General features: G+C 33.7%; 1 protein-coding gene across 5 annotated transcripts in view; it reads left to right on the forward strand.

The window, feature by feature from the left end:
- LOC145243456 (inositol-tetrakisphosphate 1-kinase-like) overlaps positions 1-22,122 on the forward strand; it is a 262,231-nt gene that overhangs the window by 231,835 nt on the left and 8,274 nt on the right. For 2 of the 5 annotated variants that reach the window (XM_080106350.1, XM_080106348.1), the window contains 4 exons: positions 3,275-3,434; positions 5,047-5,114; positions 9,390-9,558; positions 14,095-16,739. In XM_080106350.1, coding sequence (XP_079962476.1) covers positions 3,275-3,434; positions 5,047-5,114; positions 9,390-9,558; positions 14,095-14,630 — 933 coding nt within the window. In that variant the 3' untranslated portion in view covers positions 14,631-16,739. Of the gene's footprint in view, positions 1-3,274; positions 3,435-5,046; positions 5,115-6,397; positions 6,524-9,389; positions 9,559-14,094; positions 16,740-22,122 lie in introns of those variants that run through there. The other 3 variants (XM_080106346.1, XM_080106349.1, XM_080106347.1) reach the window with 3 other exon arrangements.

A 22,122-nucleotide genomic window follows, 5' to 3' on the forward strand; every position in this document is an offset into this window, starting at 1 on the left:
ACAATGATGAAATACATTCCATAACAAAATGGCCAAGGTATGACATCAGTCTTAGACAAAGGAATAAAAGAATTTGGTCAATATTGTTAAAATGTTTTTGATTATAATGGAGGGTATAACTACCAACATTTGGATCATCTTATTTATAACTTTCCGAAAATGCTATATACTGAGTTACCGTTAAACCGGTATTTTTCCAACTACATATTTTTGTGTCATCAGGGAGCTAAGAATTGCTACTCAGTCGCTGCTTAGCCTTGATTTAGCGCAAGCCTAACTTTCGGCAAATGACTTCCTTTGTTTTGACAGAGTTGTGAGTTGTTTTCTAGATTAAAGGAGCCATGAAGCGAGCTAGTGATGAACCAAGCACTTTAACAGGTAAAAGAGCGAGACCAAGGAGTTTCATGATGCAACAAGTGTTGGATAAAGTGACAAATTCTGATTCAGACGAAAGCAAATTTGATCAGGAGTATGTTTCTGAATCAAGTAACGCTAGTGATGAATATATCAGTGAAGGAGAAAGTGATGATAATTCTTATGATGCAAGTGGGCCTAGATCAAAATCGAGTGTTCAAAGTAAGGAGGCATGTCACTCAACCAGATGATAGGGGAGATTCTGGTTGGGTTGATCAGGAATGGAGTCATAATTTTGTAGCTCCAGATCTGGATTTCACAATTTTGCTCAGGAGGTTCAGTAGCTCAGGTTTGGTAAGGTTAAAAATTACTCAACACTTGAGATTGTGATTGCATTGATTCTTCGCTGATTTGATTTATTACCAATATGTTTGTTCAGCATGATGGCTCAACACTTAAGAAATATAAACAAGTGAGGGAAACAGAAGACGGACAAAGGAGACGAGTTAAAGCAGACAAGACCTGTGTGATCGCATTCCTCACTGCCGTCCCTGTCACGTTACTGACCATGTTTCTCAACCCCCACAGCAGACGAGCGAGGTTGTATAAATAAATCATATTGTTGATAAACTGAATTTTTGTTATTGAACACGGCAGGTATTTCAACAAATGTGTCATTAAGGTGCAGAGAAACAGACAGATAAGAGCATATACATTCGTATGTACTGGAAAAAAGCTCGTAAAATTTATACATACATTCTCGGCAACCTGCTCGTAATATAACATTTTGCGTATACATCTGGTTAGCATTGGCTGGAGAAAATGTATTGGGTCCAGGATTTAATGGGGGTTAAGACTGTGAGCGAAGAACGATGTCTCTGTACAAAATTGTCAAAACATTTTTTTTCTTAAAAACAGTCATATCTTTCTTTCTCTTAACATAGTGTCAAAAATCAGCTGCAAATTGAATCTCTATGCAGAGAATTTGTTGCTTCAAAAATATAAACATCTTCACTTCTCCATACAACTCACGTATGCGAGGTGTTTTTTTTGTTTTTTGTTTTTTTTTACATAGGAGTCACCACTTATCAAGGCCCAGAGGCCACTAGAGGATAAGGGTTAAAGAATGTATACTATCAGAATCATAGTAATCGTTAGTAGTGGAAATTCGGTAAATTTGTTAACTTAAGTGTTTTTCTTTTCTTTTTCTTTTTTTTTTCTTTTTCTTTTTTTCTTTTTTTTCTTTTTTCCTTTTCTTTTCTTTTTTTTTTTTTCTTTCTTTTTCTTTTTTTTTCATAGCTTAATTTATTGATGACTCCTAACAAAAGAATAAATTAAGAGTAATTTTTGCAATTGGAAATTAGACTAAAATTCAGATTTCAATACCCCCCAAAAGCTCCAATTATTCTTATTCCTGAGAATTAAGGTTGATAAATTATAAAAGTTTTAGGAAAACTAAAACTAAAAATAATTATAGAGAAAATTGGAGTTTTGTTTTGTTTCACAGTTGTTAGTAAAATACATGGTTTCGTTTGAGTAGTCTACATTCTCTATTTAAATATGTAATTCGAAATAACTAGTGTTGAGATAATTAATCCTTTAGTGGCCTTTGCTCTTTGATAAGCAGAGGCTCACTAATAAAGCCAAATTCAAAACAGTTTTTTGCATACCTCAGACAGCTGCTGATGATGTCTGCATTTGCGTGAATATATATTGAATTACATCCGTTGGTATATTTATTTATTTATTTGCGGACTGTTACCCTCATCTTCATAGTTGTTTTCCGACGTTTCAAATAACTATTCCATCCAACTATTCCTATGGCCTTCATCAGGTGGTTAACCCCGACTGGATAGGAATGCTGAGTCTCTTACTAATTACTGCCTTCCATAGTTGTTGTCTCACCACGTTTTTGGCCAGCTAATCCTCTGGCTGGCTTTGAGTAGGATTGCCATCACTATCTTCAGACAATGCTCACCTGAAACTGTAGAGATTCAACGTCTCTATCCACTGTGCCATGGGCCTAAATGGTGATCATGGTTGGATTTTTTGGTCTTATCTGGTGTTCCATCATGGTGAGATGACAACAACTATGGAAGGCAGTAATTACTGATGATACAGTTAAGATTCAGTATTCCTATCTCATTGCAGTTAAACACCTGACCTGGTGCTACCAGATCAGGCTGTCTATTGGCTTTCTGAGACGAAATGCACCTACATTGATGTTCCTTTTTGTTTTTCTATTCTCTTTTGTGAAACTTGATTATGTTCTACAAAACCAAAAACAAAAACAACAGCCCCCTTCCCTACTCCTCTTTTTTTTTTTTTTCTTCCCCTACTTCCCGGTCTTGGATATGACCTAAAACTATATCCAGTGGTGAGGCCCCAGCTTGCGGGCTTTATGGAATGTGTAGCCACCCTTTAATTGCCATTGCTCCCAGGTCCACTCTGACCCGGAGCGGTAGTACCTGTTAGGGTCCCAACTATGGGTTAAATAGAAACCAACTTGAAAACAACAAATATGTTCCATTACAAAAATTTTTCTCCAAAATCTTTGGATTCGGCATTAAATAACCTGAAAAGGGTTGATATGCTGTAAAACAAAAACAACCAACCATAAACACCTGGCGAAGGCCAGAGGAATAGTTGGTTGAAACGTAAAACAACAACTATGAAGATGATAACAGTTTATAAATAAATAAATAAATATACAAATTATTCATCTCAAAGAATTCCAATAATAAAATGATTACATCCGTTAGTGTTACGCCTTTTCATTTTTTGTAGCCATTCTTTTGAGAAAAGAGGATAGCAAGATAAATGACTATTTATTGTCTTGATTTATTCCATGAAGACCCTTACTAAGTGTTTCTCGCTTGTAAGATGTGCCATTGATAACATTTTACTATTTAATTTTCAGATGGCAATCATTTTCAATAAAGAAGGTATGAAGGATATTCGTCCGCCATGTGTGGCCCAGAGCTTCATCAATCACAATGCAGTCCTTTACAAAGTGTATGTTGTTGGTGATGAGCAGTTTGTCTGCGAGAGACCCTCTCTCAAGAACCTGACAGCCGGAGGTCGGTAGCATTTCTCAAAGACTTAAGTTTTATGTTGATATTTCAAATGTTATTTAAAGAAAAAAGTGCAAATTTGCTGTAGTTTTGAATATGTATTTCTTAATACTCATCTGCCCCTCCTCTCCTCCCCGGTCTCTCCTGTTTTTTCACCCTTATACTCTCCTTTTCTCTCTGTTGTGAAATCTTCAATCTCTCCCTCTCTAAAAATAAAAAATAAAAATAAAAAAAGTGTATCAAAATCTAAAAATCAAACAAAATGATCATGTTCTGAATAGTCAAATCTGGCACAGTAAAAGTGCGTATGACTGCAGCACAGTAAGGGCATGTATGACTGTGGCTCTAAAAATCACTTTTGAATCGTAAAAAAATTGTCTGAATCGATAAAACTCTTGGAGGGAGTTTGACCTGAAATGACTTAATAATGAACGAAAGGTCATTAAACACCAATAAACAAGCAAAGTTTGTTGTCCACTATTATCTTTTGTGTGTGTTCTCTTTGTCTTGTGTAAACTTCCCCTCATCCACGTACACTGTTCCTGACTCTTTTTCTCGCATGTCCTTTCATACACCCTCCTCTTTCTCATCCTCTGGTCCTCTCATATAAAACATTCACAGCAAGAACTCATTTGGCTGCAACTATCGCAACAAACTTTCCTTTTTCTTGCTGTACCAAAAACTAAATGAAACTTTCATGAATAAAATTTCTTTTCGAGAATATCTCATCTGTGAAACAAAATACCACATACCTGCTTTTCAACTGACTAGGACCTGGTTGTCTTCAAGTCTAATAGAAACAAATACTTGTTGAGCTGTTATCTTGGATAAAAAATTCCTCTTAATGGATCTTCTATCCATTCCATCCATTTCTTCCAATCCTCTTTGGAAGATGATCATTTATACTTTAACTTCAAGTGACCCGTAAGCCTTCATGAGCAATGGTTCATCAGTACAAAAAAAAATTCCCTCTTTCTCATCTAAACTTAATTTCATCCAAATTCTTACTTCCCTATTTACTCCCACTCCTCTCTCCTCCGCTCAGACTGTCTGAAAATATCAGCTTCCTGACTCAAATACACCAAACATTGAGGCTATTGTTTTTATTTTCTGTTTACCAAATGCAATCATGTTCTGCAAAGCTAAAACAAATAATTTTTCTATGCAAAAAAACCAAACTACACTCCATGAATAAATATTTGAAGCAGATTTTTTCCGAAATGACTGGATTCAGCACTACATAACCAGAAAGGAATACCATAAAACAAAACAATAAAACCAAAACCGTATTTAAAGATATAAAGAAGTTGCAGCATAAAACCTTTTTTCCAAAATGACTGGATTCAGCATTAATTAATCTGAGAAAGGCTTGATATGCCATAAAACAATAAAACTAAATCTCCTGAATTCTTACTCTCATTTTTACACCCATCTCTTCCTGTCTCTCCTCCCTCCTGTGTAAGTTTCTTGTTTTACACTCCGTGATTAACTTCCTTTTATAGTTTTTAATGAAGAACCAAAAAAAACAAAAACATGTAAAATCTTTTTCATACACCTTATTCTACTCTTTTTGTTGATTTAGATTTTTTGCTTATATTTTATTTATATTTGATTGCAGATGATAAAACCATTTTCTTCCACTCGAGCGAAGTATCAACACCCAATTCCAGCCACTATCTGAACGAGGTGAAAACATTCAGATTTTATTTTTTCGTACTTTTACATCTGACAACTTTCCTATATGTTGTTTGCAAGCAATATAGTGGTAGTGAAGCGTAGATATAGTTTTCAAGCATGCTGTTTATCTTGGATGATTGACTGTTCTTCATCAGTTACAGGTTTCCATGGTTTGTACGGGTCTGCCTTTTGATGGCTCTTTGAACGTATGTTCTTGCAAACTTGCTAAGAGCATCCATAGTTTTTTTTTTTCTTTTGCTTTTCTCTTGCTTTTTCTTTTCCATATTTTGGTGCCCCCCCCCTATTCTGCTGCTTTTTGCCCCCTTTGCTTTTTGCCCCCTTTGCTCCCCCCCTTTGCTTTTTTGCCCCCTTTGCTCCCCCCCTTTGCTTTTTTGCCCCCTTTGCTCCCCCCCCTTTGCTTCCCCCCCCCCCGTCTCCTGTCTGCTTTTACTTTTTTGCTTTTTTTGTTCTAGACAAGGTGTGAAACCACCTGACGTAAGGAACTAAAAGAAATATTACTTCAAGGTCAGAAACTAACCAATGATATGTGTGACACATAAAAAACAGCAATTCTTCCTCAAACAATAAGGTCCAACCGCTACATTCTTGAAATGCGTTTCATAACACCAACCCTTCAAAAGGGACAAACATCTCATTGAGACATCTACTCCCCATCGTTCTCTGCTAACTGGAGCATGTTGCTTTCCTGCCGTCAAGAATATGATCGTTCACATAACCACGCTGTTCACCGATGCTACAGGAACTACTGCCATCAATGGAAATAACAGGATTGTTTATCGAGGTTTACACTTGGAGCAGATTTGTTCTGTCTCTAACCATGCATATTAACAGGTCCAACTCTTCATACACATCATGTAGTGCTGGGTGCATGGAACTAGTATAGGATGCCATAGAAGACCATCTCTGAAAGGTGCTATTCTTCTGCATGAAACCTGACAGGGGATAAATTTATTGTATGAAAAATGTATAACTATGTACTATTAAAACGTTATGTTTTGGAGTTTGTTCATATGCAATTTAAAACATGTTATTGGTTGACAAAAAAGGGAATAGGCAGAGTACATGTTATTAAGGTAGTAATCGATAGAGTACGAATCTTATGAAAGACTAAAGGATTTAAAAAATTGTTTAACTGTATACACGTTTTATGAATTTAAAGAAGTTAACATAATAACAAAAACATTCCATAAATATATATTTTTAAAAAATTTTTTAGCCTAAGTGACCTTTTCTTTTTTTTTTTTTTTTTTTTTTTTTATAATATGGACAAGATGGATGTTTGGAAATGCCACTATGAGAAATTGTTGAATACTGAGTTTACATGGAACCGTGAAAATATAGAAGTTGAAGAATCTGGTCCAGCTATAAGAATTAAGAAAGAAATGGTACGAGAAGCTGTGAGTAAGATGATGAAGGATTGTGCTGGAAAAACCTTTGGCATTACTGCAGAAATTTTGTAGACTGTGGATGAAACAGGCAGTGATATGATCAGACTTAACAAATTGGATCATGAAAGAAGCGAAAGATCTGGAGCTTAGTATATTTGTAAATTGTTGCAAGAGTAAAGGGAAAGCAGTAATAGGTAATTATATGGTACAGAGGCTTGAAATTGATGGATAAGTTCCTAAAAGTGATTAAAAGAATAATTGAGCAGCAAATATGAAGTCAGATAAGCATTGGTTTTATGCTGGGTCAAAATATTACTGGTGCTTTATCTTGACAGAAATGACACAGAAGGTTTTTCGGTAAGATTATGTATTTTGCTTTCATGGATTTAGAGAAAGCTTTTTTATAGTTCTAAGAGAGGTTGTCTCTGATGGACTTTATGTAGACGAGAGGAAAACAATTGGTGGAAGTTGTTCCAGCAATTTATAGAAATGCTCAAACTTGCATTGGAATTAAGAACACATTTAGTGAAAGTTTTTATGCTAAAGTGGGAGTGCATAGAGATTCTGCATGGAATTCATTGCTTTTCATTAGTGTTTCTCTCTTTCTTTCCTCTCTCTTTCTTCTCTCTCTCTTTCTCTCTCTCCCCTTTCTCTCTCTCCCCCCTTTCTCTCTCTCTACCCTTTCTCTCTCCCCTTTCTCTCTCTATCTCTCCCCTTTCTCTCCCTCTCCCCTTTCTCTCCCTCTCTCCCCTTTCTCTCCCTCTCTCCCCTTTCTCTCCCTCTCTCTCCTTTCTCTCTCTCTCCCCTTTCTCTCTCTCCCCTTTCTCTCTCTCTCCTTTCTCTCTCTCTCTCCCCTTTCTCTCTCTCCCCTTTCTTTCTCTCTCTCTTTTCTCTCTCCCCTTTCTTTCTCTCTCTCCCCTTTCTTTCTCTCTCTCCCCTTTCTTTCTCTCTCTCCCGTTTCTCTCTGTCTCTCCCCTTTCTTTCTCTCTCTCCCCTTTCCTTCTCTCTCTCTCCCCTTTCCTTCTCTCTCCCCCCTTTCTCTCTTTCTCCCCTTTCCTTCTCTCTCTACCCTTCCCTTCTCTCTCTCTCCCCTTTCTTTCTCTCTCTCTCCCCTTTCTTTCTCTCTCTCTCCCCTTTCTTTCTCTCTCTCTCCCATTTCTTTCTCTCTCTCTCCCCTTTCTTTCTCTCGCTCTCACCTTTCTTTCTCTCACCTTTCTTTCTCTTTCTCTCACCTTTCTTTCTCTTTCTCTCTCCGTCTCACCTTTTTTTCTCTCTGTCACCTTTCTCTCTCCCATTTCTCTCTCTCTTTCTCCTTTCTCTCTCTCTTTCTCCTTTCTCTCTCTCTCTTTCTCCTTTCTCTCTCTCTCTTTCTCCTTTCTCTCTCTCTCGTTTCTCTCTCTCTCTCGTTTCTCTTTCTCTCTCTTGTTTCTCTCTCTCTCTCTCTCTCCTTTCTTTCTCTCTCTCACTCCTTTCTTTCTCTCTCTCTCAATGGAAGCTCAACTTGATAAGTTATTAAAACATATGTTGTGCAGTAAATTTTTCTGCAGCCAGAAAAAAATCTCTTACACTTTGTTTTTGTATAAAAATATAAAAACTTCTATTTGCTGTTTCTTTTGTTACTGACTCATAATGCTAGCGCTTAGCTGGAGACTGGAGAGAGTGGACCGGGAGGTAGGTGGATAGAGCCATGCTTGTGCGATGTTGATTTGTCGGCTGACTGTTTTCTTTTTCCTTTTTCTCTCGGCTATATATGTGACCTGCCTTTTGCAGCTGTGCTCACCGCAGAGAGGTGCATGCATCAAATAGTTGACCTTTCACCACTGTCTCTTCTTTCTTCCTCCCTCCATCCTATCCCTTCTCCCTTCCTTCCTCTCTCCTATCTCTTCTTCCTTCCAACCTCCTATGTCTTCTTCCTCCCTCTCTCCTATATCTTCTTCCTCCCTCCCTCCTATATCTTCTTCCTCCCTCCCTCCTATATCTTCTTCCTCCCTCCCTCCTATGTGTTCTTCCTTCCTCCTTCCATCCTATCTCTTCTTCCTTCCTCCTATCTCTTCTTCCTTCTTCCTATCTCTTCTTCCTAACTCCAATCTCATCTTCTTTCCTCCCTCCCATTTCTTTTCCCCTCCCTCCCATTTCTTTTCCCCTCCTTCTCATTTCTTTTCCCCTCCCTCCCTCCCTCCCTCCCTCCCTCTCGTCTCTTCCTCCCTCCCTCTCGTCTCTTCGTTCGTGTCCCTCTCGTCTCTTCCTTCGTCTCCCTCTCATCTCTTCCTTCGTCTCTCTCTCATCTCTTCCTTCGTCTCCCTCTCATCTCTTCCTTCGTCTCCCTCTCATCTCTTCCTTCGTCTCCCTCTCTCTCTCTCCCTTCCTCCCTCTCTTTCTCTCTCCCTCTTGCATCTCTCTCTCTTTCCTTCTCGCATCTCTCTCTCTTTCTCTCCCTGTCTCGAGCTTCTTTCTTCTCCCTCCCTCCCTCCTGCTTTCTCCCTCACTCCCTCTCTGTCCTTTCTTCTCCCTCACTCCCGCTCTGTCCTTTCTTCTCCCTCACTCTCGCTCTGTCCTCTCTTCTCCCTCACTCCCTCTCTGTCCTCTCTTCTCCCTCACTCCCTCTCTGTCCTCTCTTCTCCCTCACTCCCTCTCTGTCCTCTCTTCTCACTCACTCCCTCTCTTCTCCCTCACTCCCTCTCTGTTCTTTCTCTCTTCTTACCTTTATATTCCTCTTTTTATTCTTCTTTTTTTGTCTACCCATTTTTGCTTTAGTCCTTTCATTCTTCTTTATCCCATTTTCTCTCTTTTTTCGTTCCTTTTCTTACTGTCTTCAATTTTAAATAAACACACACACACACACACATATATATATATTTTTTCGTTTACATTTCAGATGGATGAAAGTGAAATGGTTAATTTCCCAGTGAAGCCAAACATTACAAAACTAAAAGAACTCGGCCAACAAATTCGGTCTCAGTTACAGCTTGGTTTGTTTGGTGTTGATGTTATCATTGAATGTGGGACCAATCGATATGCTATTATTGACATCAACCTCTTCCCAGGTATGTGATCAGAATTTAAAAAAAACAAAAAAAAAGATGTTCTCCTACATTTGATTCCAACATTTGTCATGGTCATCCAGATTGCTTTATTTAAATTTTTTTTTCTTTTTGGAGGAAGGTAGGAGGCTAACAACATCTCTTCTGTGTGAAAAAGGCCATAGGGACAAGAAGAGATCATCTCCCACTAGACTGAGGAATCGATCTTGTAAAAGAAGAGAATTTTAAAAGACAGGACTTTTCCCCAGCTTTTTTGTTAAAGGAAACTAGTTTAGATTTTTGTTTTGTTTTTGTCACCTGAAGATGATTAGACTGAGAATTGAAAATGTTCATGATACATCGGGAATATCTATTTAAAGAGATAGAAAAAAGATTGTTGGGAAATTTGAAAAAGTGAAAGAAAATGTATAGTTAAGCTGCAGAATTGTTATTTTTAACAATGTTTGAATAAAAGAATACTGCTTAAATACATGCACAAGGTGTGTGTGTATATATATATATATATATATATATATATATATAAGGTTGGTGCGAAAATGTTTTGGATATTCCACTTTAAAAGATCATAACTCCTTTCATAATTAATTTTATTAATAAAAATAAGAACCATTAGAATCGACACATTTTTGCAAACGAGAAAGAAGTTTATTCGTTCCATTAGCATAGAAATTATGAGTTCTGGAAGTGATGAAGTCATTGAAGGCCGATTCGGCATCATCTTGGCTTTTAAAGCATTTTTCATGCAGGAAGTTATTGAAATGCTTGAAAAAGTGATAATCGGTGGGCAGGAGGTCCGGTGAATATGGTGGATGAGGCAGTCTCATAACCCAATTCGTTCAGCTTCTGTAGAGTCAGTTGAGCAACATGTGAGCGAGCGTTGCCATAGAGAAGAATTGGTCCCTTCATATTGACCAATCAGGGGCACATGTTAGAGATTCTGTCGACAGTACGTCTTTGCTGTCATCATTTTGCCCGGATTCAAGATGAGACCGGCCGCGGACCACCAAAGAGTCACCATAACCTTTCCTTTTTTTGTGTGTGTGCAATTTCAGCTTCGGGAAGTGTTGTGGAACTTCTCCGGCATCCAACCACTGCACTGGTTGTCGTAGAGGATCCACTTCCCATCATGCATCACAATCCGCTTGAGAAATTTTTTTTCTTTTTATCATTCAATTCATGTGGCACCAATTTATCCAACTTTTTTGACGTCCCTATTTGCCTTAAATGGCAAATGACTTGAGTGGTCGACCTCGAGTTTTGCCCAACCATACATGATGTCATAGCATCTCTCTTTCTTTCTCTCGCTCGCACTCTCTGTTGCTCTCCCACTTTGGAAAAAAACAAGGAAAAAATTCTGAAAATAAGAGCGTATTATTTATATTTTTATTTTCAGAGAATTTAGATAAGTCATTGGTACCCTCAGTTTTAAACGACGGTACTGATGACTTGTCTCATCTAAACTTTCTTTTTATGTATATATATATATATATATATATATTTGAATCTTCCACCCTCCAGTAATCGTGACACTCTGCACTGATTATTATTATAGTAAATAATTATGTCAGCCTCTTTAAGAAACTTGTTTCTTATCGTTGAGCACTTTACAGTTGAAATAAAGTTGGTCACTAGCTTTAGATAATGATATAATCATTAGATCACTCTGACAGACGTTAAAGACACTTAAAAATAAATGTTTAAATTTTAACAAAATTTATACGCAGTTGACTGTGGTCATGTGAATTTTGACCTTGCTTAGGGTCAGAGATGGCTTCTTGCCGGGTTCGAATCTCCCGACCTCCAATAATTGTGACACCCTGCACTGATGATTCCCAAAAGAAGAAACACTAGTGTCTAGGTATTTCATAATTCTTATAGTAAATAATTATATATATGTGTGTGCGTGTGTGTGTCAAAAAAGAATACCTGGATGCGTTAAATTAATTCCCAAATTATAGAAGAGTTTTACTTTTTTGTCCTTTTATAAAAAGTAAAATATATATAATGATATTAAAACTTATATCGAGAATCATTATTCTAATTTTGATCAAAATGCATATGATTTTGATTCAAGAAAATGTCTAAAGATTTATGATTTAACCTTAATTGGTTAATTAGTTTAGGAGGTAACTTTGTACATATGCATATATAAATATACTTATATAATGATTATTATACTTATATATCTATATAAAATTATCCATAGACACATGCATTTTATTTTTTTTTTACCCAGAATCATTAGTGTTGAAGGTGAATGCTCTGCTAATTGCATCATGTGAAACCCTCAGAACAAATCAACAGTTTAACTTTTGTCTGAACACCAAGAACAATGCGGCCACCAAACCATCTTAAAGGGCGAGAATTAAGAGCTATTTATGTCTAAGTAAAGGGACACATATGTAAGGTGGTTAGTGACAGTGTCCAACACACTAGACATTGAGTTGGGTTAGATTGTTTGAATCAGGAAAAATAAGTTTGCAAACCCAGTTAAATTTAAAAAAAAAAAAAAAAACAGACAAAATCCCAGTCTCTCTCTCTCTCATCACTCTTTTATTCCTGTTTCTTTTTAATGGACTTTTCATTTTTTGTATTATCTCCAGATATATTTTGATTGCAAAAATTCCCATCTAGACCAAATTACCATAGGTTTGCAATAATAGATGCCACATACAAATTTATTATGTCTAAACTATTATCCACTAGCTTATGTAACTTTAGAATGCCGTTTTATACACATTTATTCGTTATAATAAAATCCTACATTACATCTAAGGAGAAACATCATCAGTTGCCAACATCTTTAGAGGAAGTAGTTACTACTTTTCCCTCATACCGTCACCAGTCAACACTGGGAACCTAATATGCACATTATACTGCCCTGTCTACCTTCGTAACTATCATAAACTCATACCTTTCCTTTTACCATTACAAAAATAATTTCTCCTGCATTTAGTTCTGGCAATTCTCATTGGCTGCGAATTGAAAAATAGCTTATTCAGGAATACATATTTTTAAATAAATGAACATGCTAGACCTTAACAAACATGGCCACTCTCTCTTCAACCTGCAATCATTTTAACCTAAAACAAACCAATTGTTTTTTCCTTAATATATTGCTTTGTTCCTGCATAATAGCGAGCAAGAGACTATGGAAGCAAATGTACGCAGAGAGACGCACATACACGCACACACACACACACACACACACACACACACACACACACATATATATATATATATAGAGAGAGAGAGGAGTGTCGTCGTCATCATAGCTGTGCTAAACTTTTGAACTTGGTTTATTTTTGCTTTTTATACACAAAGATAGTAAGAGGGAGGAGCATCATCATAATCATAGCTGTACTAAACATTTGTACTCATTTTATTTGGATTGTAAAGTCATTCACGCCTCCCAATACGTTTTAAAGACGTTATTTTGAAGGTTTTTAATGTCTGAAGTTCACTGTGGCCAAGGCAATTAAAGTGTTTTCTTTTTCTTTACCTCCTTTTCTTCTTACATGTTTTAGCCTGCTATCACTGGGCAATGCCAGTTAACAGGTCCTACTAGTTCTGAATATTCGGACTACTGTTCTTACCTTGAGTGTTATTTCTACAAATGTTTGGTTGATGTAACCTCTGAACTTCTCTTTGGGTGTATCTTGTTGAACTCTGAAATCTGCATGGGATTTTGAACAGAACATTTCATTTAATCTATGGTATTGTTCCATCAACAATGACCGAGGATCTGTGGTGTAATGGATAAAGTACTTGGTGACAGTCAGCCAGTGGACAGTCTTCTTGAAGCTTAAAGTCTACCCCTCAATACTCATAATTTCAATTGTGACTTGCTTAGGACTTTATCCCATCATGGGTGATGGAATGAAAGCAAGCTACTCTCATGGATTAAATAAAGGGTTCTATTTGAAATTCTGTGCAGATTCCAGCGTTTGACAAGATATGTTTGAAGAATGTTGGAGGTTACATAGACCAAACAGTGTGAAAATTACACTCAGGATGAGAACAGTAGTCTGAATAATACAAACTAGCAGAACTCATGGAAATTCCACAGTAGTTGAAAATTTTTTTAAAGAGATTATAAAGAAAATAAAGAAAAAATAAAACAAATAATGAGATATTTTCTTTTTTTTAACCTTTTAAAGTTAAAAAGAATTAATTTTTAAAAAATTTAGATTTTTTTAAAATGAAAATTTAATACACAACACTTTTTTCTGAATAATTTTTTATATAAATTATAAAGGAACTTTTTTTTATATTATAAAGTAGCTAATTCTAAACCATAAACAATCATGTTTTTGAAAACTTTTGGAGAGGAAATGGGTTTTAATGATTTTTTAACTGATAAAGAGTGACTATAAAGGGAGGTAATTCGTTTCTCAATGTTTGCAATGATGATGATTTTTTTGTGACACTGGACATAAGGACAAGCAAATTAATATTTAGATTATGAAATGTTAGAAAAGCAACATCGTCTTTTATTTATTTTTTTTTTTGACATTCTTTTTTGTTTCTTCTCTGTAGGTTACAAAGAAATACATGGCTTCTTTGACTCTTTTGAGCGCTACATTCTTCAACTTTTGGAGAGCAAGAAGGCCGATAAAAGCATCGCCGAAAACAAACGAGGTCAGTGCTCAGACAGTTCGATAACAATTTCACACAACAATCACAAAAGGCTGAAGGTCCAGGATGCGCCGCCCGACTCTGAAGACAGCCGCCAAACGATTATCACGGACAACAATAGTAGGATGTCTGCCATGTCAATGGACAGTAGTTCCCAAAATGGACACAAAGATCTTCTCTTGAATGACCGTACCCTAATCAGCAACGTGAATAACAACAACAATAACGGCAACAACAATAATCTCAAGGAAAAAAACATTCACCAGAACAGCTATCAGAGAAGTTCAAGTGCTACCATCGTGGGTAGCCATGGTGGTGCTGCTGCTGCTTCTATTACTAACATTTCCAACTCTAATAATAAGAATGTCAATAATAGGAATTCTTCAAATTCTGTACAGGCGGCCGACTCCATTCCAGCTGTAAACGGGTTTACATGAAAAATTTTGCTTATGTGTCACATGGTGTCTTTTTTTTTTTTTAATATATATATATACATATGCCGAAACATTTAAAAATAAAATTTTCAAGAAGATAGACAAAAATAACCAAAGAAAAAAAGAACAGAAATATGCCATTTTAGTAAATCATTTCCAATGCATTTTTTTTTTTAAATTTAAATTTTTTAATGTTGATTTTAATTATTTTTAATGTGAATTTAAAAAAAAAAAATTCAACTTAAATATTTTTAATCCTTTAAAGCTTTATTTTATTTTCAAAAGTTTTTGTAATTACTAATTTAATTAGCATTTTAAAAATTTATTTTTAATCTAATTCAATTTTTTTTTTTTTTCATATTTTATTTTTTTATTAAGAACTTTGCCTCGTATTTCTATGTATTTTTTTATACATAATTTATTTTATTTTTTTTTTAATCATAAATGTATCTTAAACAAAAAGATGTATATAATGTTTAAATGCATTTTAAAGGATTTACCAAAGAAATGAAATCGATAATTTGGTAATTTGTAAAAATAAAAGAAACAAAAATCATAATTAAAATGCTTGTTAAATAATTATACACTATACCCAAGCATCATCACATTGATCATATAGAATTTATATAATAAATCCTTTATAATTAGTATGATCATCAAATACTGAGTATTAATGTTATTTGACAAGTATTTTCAATTTTCACAATATAGTTCTTAAAAATAAAAACCAGTTTAATAAGATTGGAGTCTAATTTGTAAATGCTATATAATGCTTGCATTCAACACAAAGATGTAAATAAATTATTGACCCGGCATTATTGGGTATCATTAATTTTTCTTATATGTATAAAAAAGAAAGATATTGTGGCAAGCTAATTTTTAATATATATATATTGAGTTTGAATCGGCTCCGTGTCTTTGTGTAGAATAATAACATTAGCAAGCTTTCAGGGTCGGTCATTTTTATTTTATTTATTTTTTATTTTTATTTCTAAATTAACAAGAAAAATTAATTTTTTTGTAAAACTTTATTATCTAAAATTTATCTGCTAAAAAAATAATATATGGTGGTTGTTTAATTCATATTTCGATACTTCAACCGGGTTTTAACAAATTTATATTGAATACATTAACCAAAGTTAGATTAATAATATTTAGTGTGATTAATATTTTTCATTAAAAAAAAAAAAATGAATATCGTGGCACGTTAATTTGTAAGAAATCTGCAGTCTGTTTCCAAGAACGAACGCATGTTGTGTGCAGTTTCAGTCGCAAAGGAGACTAACATAAAGAATAGGAAATAACTCCAACTTGCTTTTTTTTTCTTTTTTTTTAGCATCGATATTTCCTCATTCTCTCTTTACTGCTGTGACATCCATCTTGAGCATCCTTCATGCCTCATGTTATCCATGTCTCTTACGAGGTCGCTAACGTTATCTTGTCTCCCTTATTGTTCTTTTTCTTTTTTTTTATAGTCCCCCCCCCCCCCACTGGCGACGTTACTATGCCTCCATTTACATGCATGCATCCGCACTATGTTAAACAATAAGTTATTGGATCCTTGCACAGAACAATAGTTCAATATAACAAATAAATATAATAATAATAATATGTAGTTTATTAAAGTTAAATTTTAAAATTGAAAAGAAAACATTTTTTATTTTCATAAAATTTTATTGCCAAGAAAGAAAAATATGGCGGGTATTTAATTTATATTTGATTCAAATAACTAATTAAATCTAATCTAAAATATGTAGAAAGTTTTTTATTTAAAAAAATGTTTAATATCAAGTGAGAGGAGGAGGGGGCATATTTTTAACAAGTTTATCATGTAATTAATTAATCAGATTAATATTTTGTAAGAATATTTTTTATTGCAGCAAATTTGTAATAGTTCTATACGTTTTAACAAATTTGTAATGTAATTAATCAGTTGGGTTAATTTTATTTATAATCAATTCAAACTGATTAAATGCTAATTATATATTATTATCTTAGTATCACTTTAACAAAAAGATGTTTAAGTGCATTTTAAAGGATTCATCAAATAAATTGATACATTTTTTTGGTGCTTGTCCATAAACGGGTCAAAATAAACTTTTTTACAAGAAATATCTGGAAAAAATCTTTGATATATGTACTTGTCACTGCATGAAGATGTTATATTCCAAAAATCATGTAAATCGATCAAGTAGTTTTTTTTTATTTAAGACAATCAAATATTAACCCTCAGCTTAATGAAGATATACTCGATGCCATGTTGTCGGAGAGGTAACGACAATGACGACACATGGTGTAAATCTGTGATCAACAAGGGCAGACCATCGACATTTTTTATATTTTTTTCTAATATATCGAAAACACTTTTTTTTAAATACAAATAAAAAATAACCATCTTTTACTATAAAGAATGTCTGAAACAGTTTTTTTTTTTTTTACAAAATAGACTTTATTAAGCGAACATGAAAAACAATGTTGAAAACACTTTTTTTATAATACAAATAAAAAATAATGATAAATTAAAATAACGACTTCTTTTCCTCAAAAGAATGTCTAAAGTTATTTTTTTATAATGAAACATTTTTGGAATTAAAAAAAAGAAATACTTGATTGATTTATCTTGTATATTTTCATCTAAGTTTCATATGTTCACTTGTTAAAGTCTGTTTTCAGACGAAGAAAAATAACCTAGTGTTTTAGGCATTCTCTTTATTAAAAGTCAATTTATTTTTAATTAAATAAGTTAATTTATTATTTTTTATTTGTACTATAAAAAAAGTGTTTTTTATGTTCGCTTATTAAAGTCTGTTTACAGACAAAAAAAAAACTAGTGTTTTCGACAATCTCTTTAATAAAAGAATTCAATTTAATTATTTATTAAATAAGTTAATTTATTATTTGTATTATAAAAAATGTGTTTTCAACATTTAAGAAAAAAAACTAAAAATAGTCGATGGTCTGCCCTTGTGGACCCCATATTTCTGCCAGATGTTGTTACTGTCGTTATCTCTCAAACAAGATGGGGTGAAGAAAATCTTCGATATAACTTGCGATATTTGATTTTCTTAAATAAAAAAAAAACACCTGATCGATTTATGTGATTTTTGGAATATAACATCTTCATGCAGTGACAAGTACGTGCATTATAAAGATTTTTTCCAGATATTTCTTATAAAAAAAAGTTTTTTTTGGGCCCATTTATGGACAAACACCCGTTTTTTTTTTTGATAATTTGTTTAAAAAAAAAAATCATAAGTAAAATGTTTGTTAAATAATAATCTACATATCTATAAAAGTGAACTTGTCTGTCTGTGTGTCTGTGTACATTTCCCTACGCAATAACTCTGTCAATTTTTAGTCTACAGACTCGAAATTTGATATACAGGGTACTGAGATTTGGGAAACTCGATGTGATCGGTTTTCAGCCAGAAATTTGGCTGTTAAGGGATCAAAGTTCAACGATTTGACCTTTGAGAACTCTACCAAACTCTTCCGACAATTTAGGGTCTAAACACTTGATATTTTAGATATAGGTTCCTTGGACTTGGATCTAACTTAATAACTTGATTTGAGCCCAAAACAATAAATGGTAAGGGGTCATAATAGGGGTCAAAGTTAAAAAAATTGACCGTTTTTTTTTTTTTTTTTTTTTCAGCATACACCTATTATTATTATTATTATTAGATATTGAGTTATAATTTATATAACAAGTCCTGTATGATTATTAGATATTCAGGTATTATTTGACAAGTATATTTTAATTAATTTAATAAATAGATCTTAGAAATAAAATGAAAAAAGTTTAAGATTAGTCTAATTTATGTAATTCATCTAATACTATAGACTCCTCACGATGTTTATATAATTGTATGTATGTATGTGTGTCATATATATATATATATATATATATATATATATATATATATATATGCATCACGAAACATCATGTTTCTAGTTAGAGGTAAATCTGAAGTTTTGGAAAGGGAAAGAATCTATCATGTTGAGCTCAAGAAATCTTAGGAAATGTAATGTCAATTTTGCCTAATGTATTGAACAGTTAGAAATGTGAGTCTAGTAATAGCTATTTACATGAACCACAAAAAAAAAACCCTGCAGTAGGCAAAAAAAAAGTGGAGGCAGAAGGGAAACAAGTTTCAACACTCAACTTTGTCTGCCGTATATGTGGCAGACTGTGCAAGTCAACTGCTGGCCAGAAAAGTCACCTTCATCCCACAGATGTGGTTTGGGTGACTCTGTTGATTCCCCCCAACAAAACTACGGTGAGATGATGATTAAGATGGCTAGCATCTGCTAAGATGAAGTAATTGCCATATATATATATATATATATATATATATATATATATATAGCAAGCAAGCATTAGGGTGGGGTTTTCTTTATTGTTAAATTCTTAAATTATTTTTCTTTTGTAAAATGAGGGGTGGAGATGACATTTTAACAAATTTAATACCTGTAAATTAACCATAGTTAATAATTAATGATTTTATTCTTTATCAAATTATATTTAGCTTGAATAGTCGATTAAATGCTAATTACAGATTCTTATCTTAGTATTATTTAAATCCATATTTTATGAGGTGCCTTCAATAAGTTTTCACACTGTTTTTGTGAAGGCATTTAAAATTGTCGGAAACTCTTAAAAATTCTGGATGCTATTGCTATACATCTTATGAGATGACTGATCAATTTTTATGATTTCAGGTTCAAATGAACAGCTACAGCAGGAATTGAAATATACCCTACTAAAGCCTAATTGTTGTATCTGGTGAATTTCAAAAATGCAATCTGGACACGAGGACACCTTAGAAGGATGATATGCAATAAAATTCTATTTTAAACTTGAAAAAATAAAATGTCACAGAAACATAGAATGCTTCAGACTGCTTTTGGACCATCTTGCGTAAATCAAACATACGAAAAGTCTGGAAACTTATTTAAGGCACCTCATATATTCTGTACTTATGCTCCTATTGTTACTACTGATTTAGTATTAGACTAGATTATTATTTCCGGAGAGATAATAAAAAAAAATAGGTTATTATGATCATCTGTAACTATAAAAGTCTCATTTTAATAATTGCTTGTATAAAATATTCTAGACTTGGATAGGATTCTGGAGAGATCATCATATCTTATCGCAATAGAAATTAACCCATTGTATGGCGGTGCTGTTTGCCTCCTTAAGGTCTTGGTTTGAGCAATGAGGACCCAATCGGCAGTTTTCCCTAAGGTGGTGCATCGTTTGTACCTCTCCACATGAACATAAAGGTGACGTGTCTAGGCCCCACTTGTGGAGATTGTCTTTTGTTTTGCGTACTTTGGCTCTGGCTCTATTTAGAGTCACCCAGTTTTTTCTACCAATTTTGAACCCTGGGGGATTTTTTCTTTTGGGTCTGGTAGGGCTTCATTTTTATTCCTGCTGTTATAGTCTCGCCATCGTTCCATCCTATAGGAGGCAGCTTGCCTGGGATCGATTTCCTCTATATTGAAGCTACTGCAAGATTTTAGTCTCACTGATTGGTGGCGAAACAGTGAGTGGCCTGTGGTCGTTAAGCTGTTTGTACCATTCTATTCTGGTGATGACTTCTTGCCTGATATGTGGTGGTAGAATACCAGTTAGACAGTATAGAGCTGGAGAGATGGAGAAATGGTATATGTTATTTGAACCATTAGTAATTATAAAGACCAAATTTTCATAAAGAGGTTCTTACAAGTGAATAATATTTGCTGATAACTAAGGCAAAGTGCATACAATGTTAATAAAATTTTAACTTAACCTGGAAATAGAATTCATTCAATTTATCAAAGTATTTTTATTTTTTATTTTTCCTCTATTGATTGAAACCTTTTCTTTGCATCATCTTAGTGGTTTTATCTGTTCTCCACATGTTACTGTGTCTAGGTGACCATCTTTGGTTTTTATTTTTTTTTTTTTACTGAAAGTTGGCTCAGGATAAACTTTTGGCAAAAGAGATCTCGGGAATGCAGATGTGCCTGGAGAGGGTTAAAGTCTATAAATTTACTAAAAATTTTAATGTTATTAATCTTCAGCGTTCCACCACAAAAATAAAATATTATGAAATCCAATAAATAAGAAAAGTAGTATAGTGTTATGGATGCAGAAGAAGGGTTATAGGGTTCATCGTTCAATCCTTGGCAATGTTGGGTTTTCCTGTTTTTTTTTCTTACAAAATGAGTGAAAATATATCACTTCATTTTTTTCTATAAATGAATTGATTAAATTAGTTTGTTTTTTTTTCTTTTAAGATATATAATATAAAAATATTAACAAAATAAAAATAATAATCCCCAAGTTAAAACTTGGGGATTATTATTTTTATTTTGTTAATATTTTTATATTATATATCTAATATATAAACTAACGTCGGTCTCAATTTTTTTCTACAAAACCAATATTTGATTCTGGTTTGTCAGTTCCTTCAGTGAATCATTGCAGCATGTTATTAAAAACAATATTAAATTAAATAAAAGACCTCTATTCATTTTTTGTGGACTGTTATCCTCATCTTCAGTTGTTTCTCCATATTTCAGCCAACTAATCTTCTGGCCTTCACCACATTGTCTCACCACGTTTTGGCCAACTAATTCTCTGACCTACTTTGGATAGGATTGAAACCGATATCTCCAGACAATGCTCGCCTGGAACCTCTATCCACTTAGCTGAAGGAGTTAGTTACAAGACTCTGCATTCCCATCCTATCGCGGTTAATCACCTGACGAAGGCCAGAAGATTAGTTGGCCGAAACCTGGTGAAACAACAACTATGAAGATGAAGACAACCGTCTGCAAAAAAAAAAAAAAAAAAAAATGAAGTCGTTTATTAAATTTTGTATTGTTTTTAATAACAGTTCACTGAAAGAACTGACAAACCAGTTTGTCTGTACAATGGAAATGTCACAAACTCATATAACGGTTTTAGAGATACTCACATAATCAGATATATACTAAAACTACATTAACCAGAGTATTTAGAGTATCCTAACCGTTTATCTACTGTTACAATCGTTGAAGGGAGGTAATTCAGATAATTTATATATAATATATATATATATATATATAATATATATATATATATATATATATATATATATATATATATATATATATATATATATATGCACGGACAGTTTTTCGTTCTGAAATATTATACACTGTATCCAAATCTGCATTACAATTTACCTTTTTTTTTTTTTTTAAATTATTTTTTGTGTGGATTCTTTCACAACTGAACGATCTTTTTAACAATGTTTGAGCCTACCCTAGAGAATGGCATTTCTATTCTTAAAAAATTATAAAGCGATAGGGGGGAGGGGGGGGACAAAATTTTGACTAGTTTCAAAACATACTCTTCTCTTCTGCCTCTCCAAAAATAACATTATCACTTGATCGTGAAGAAGTCTTTTTCTTTTCTTTTTTTTTTTTTTTTACAAAATAAAGACAAAATAGTAAAACT

Source organism: Euprymna scolopes, chromosome 22 (genome assembly GCF_053919585.1).
Source record: "Euprymna scolopes isolate OS-2025 chromosome 22, ASM5391958v1, whole genome shotgun sequence".
Classification (NCBI taxonomy): Eukaryota; Metazoa; Mollusca; class Cephalopoda; order Sepiida; family Sepiolidae; genus Euprymna; species Euprymna scolopes.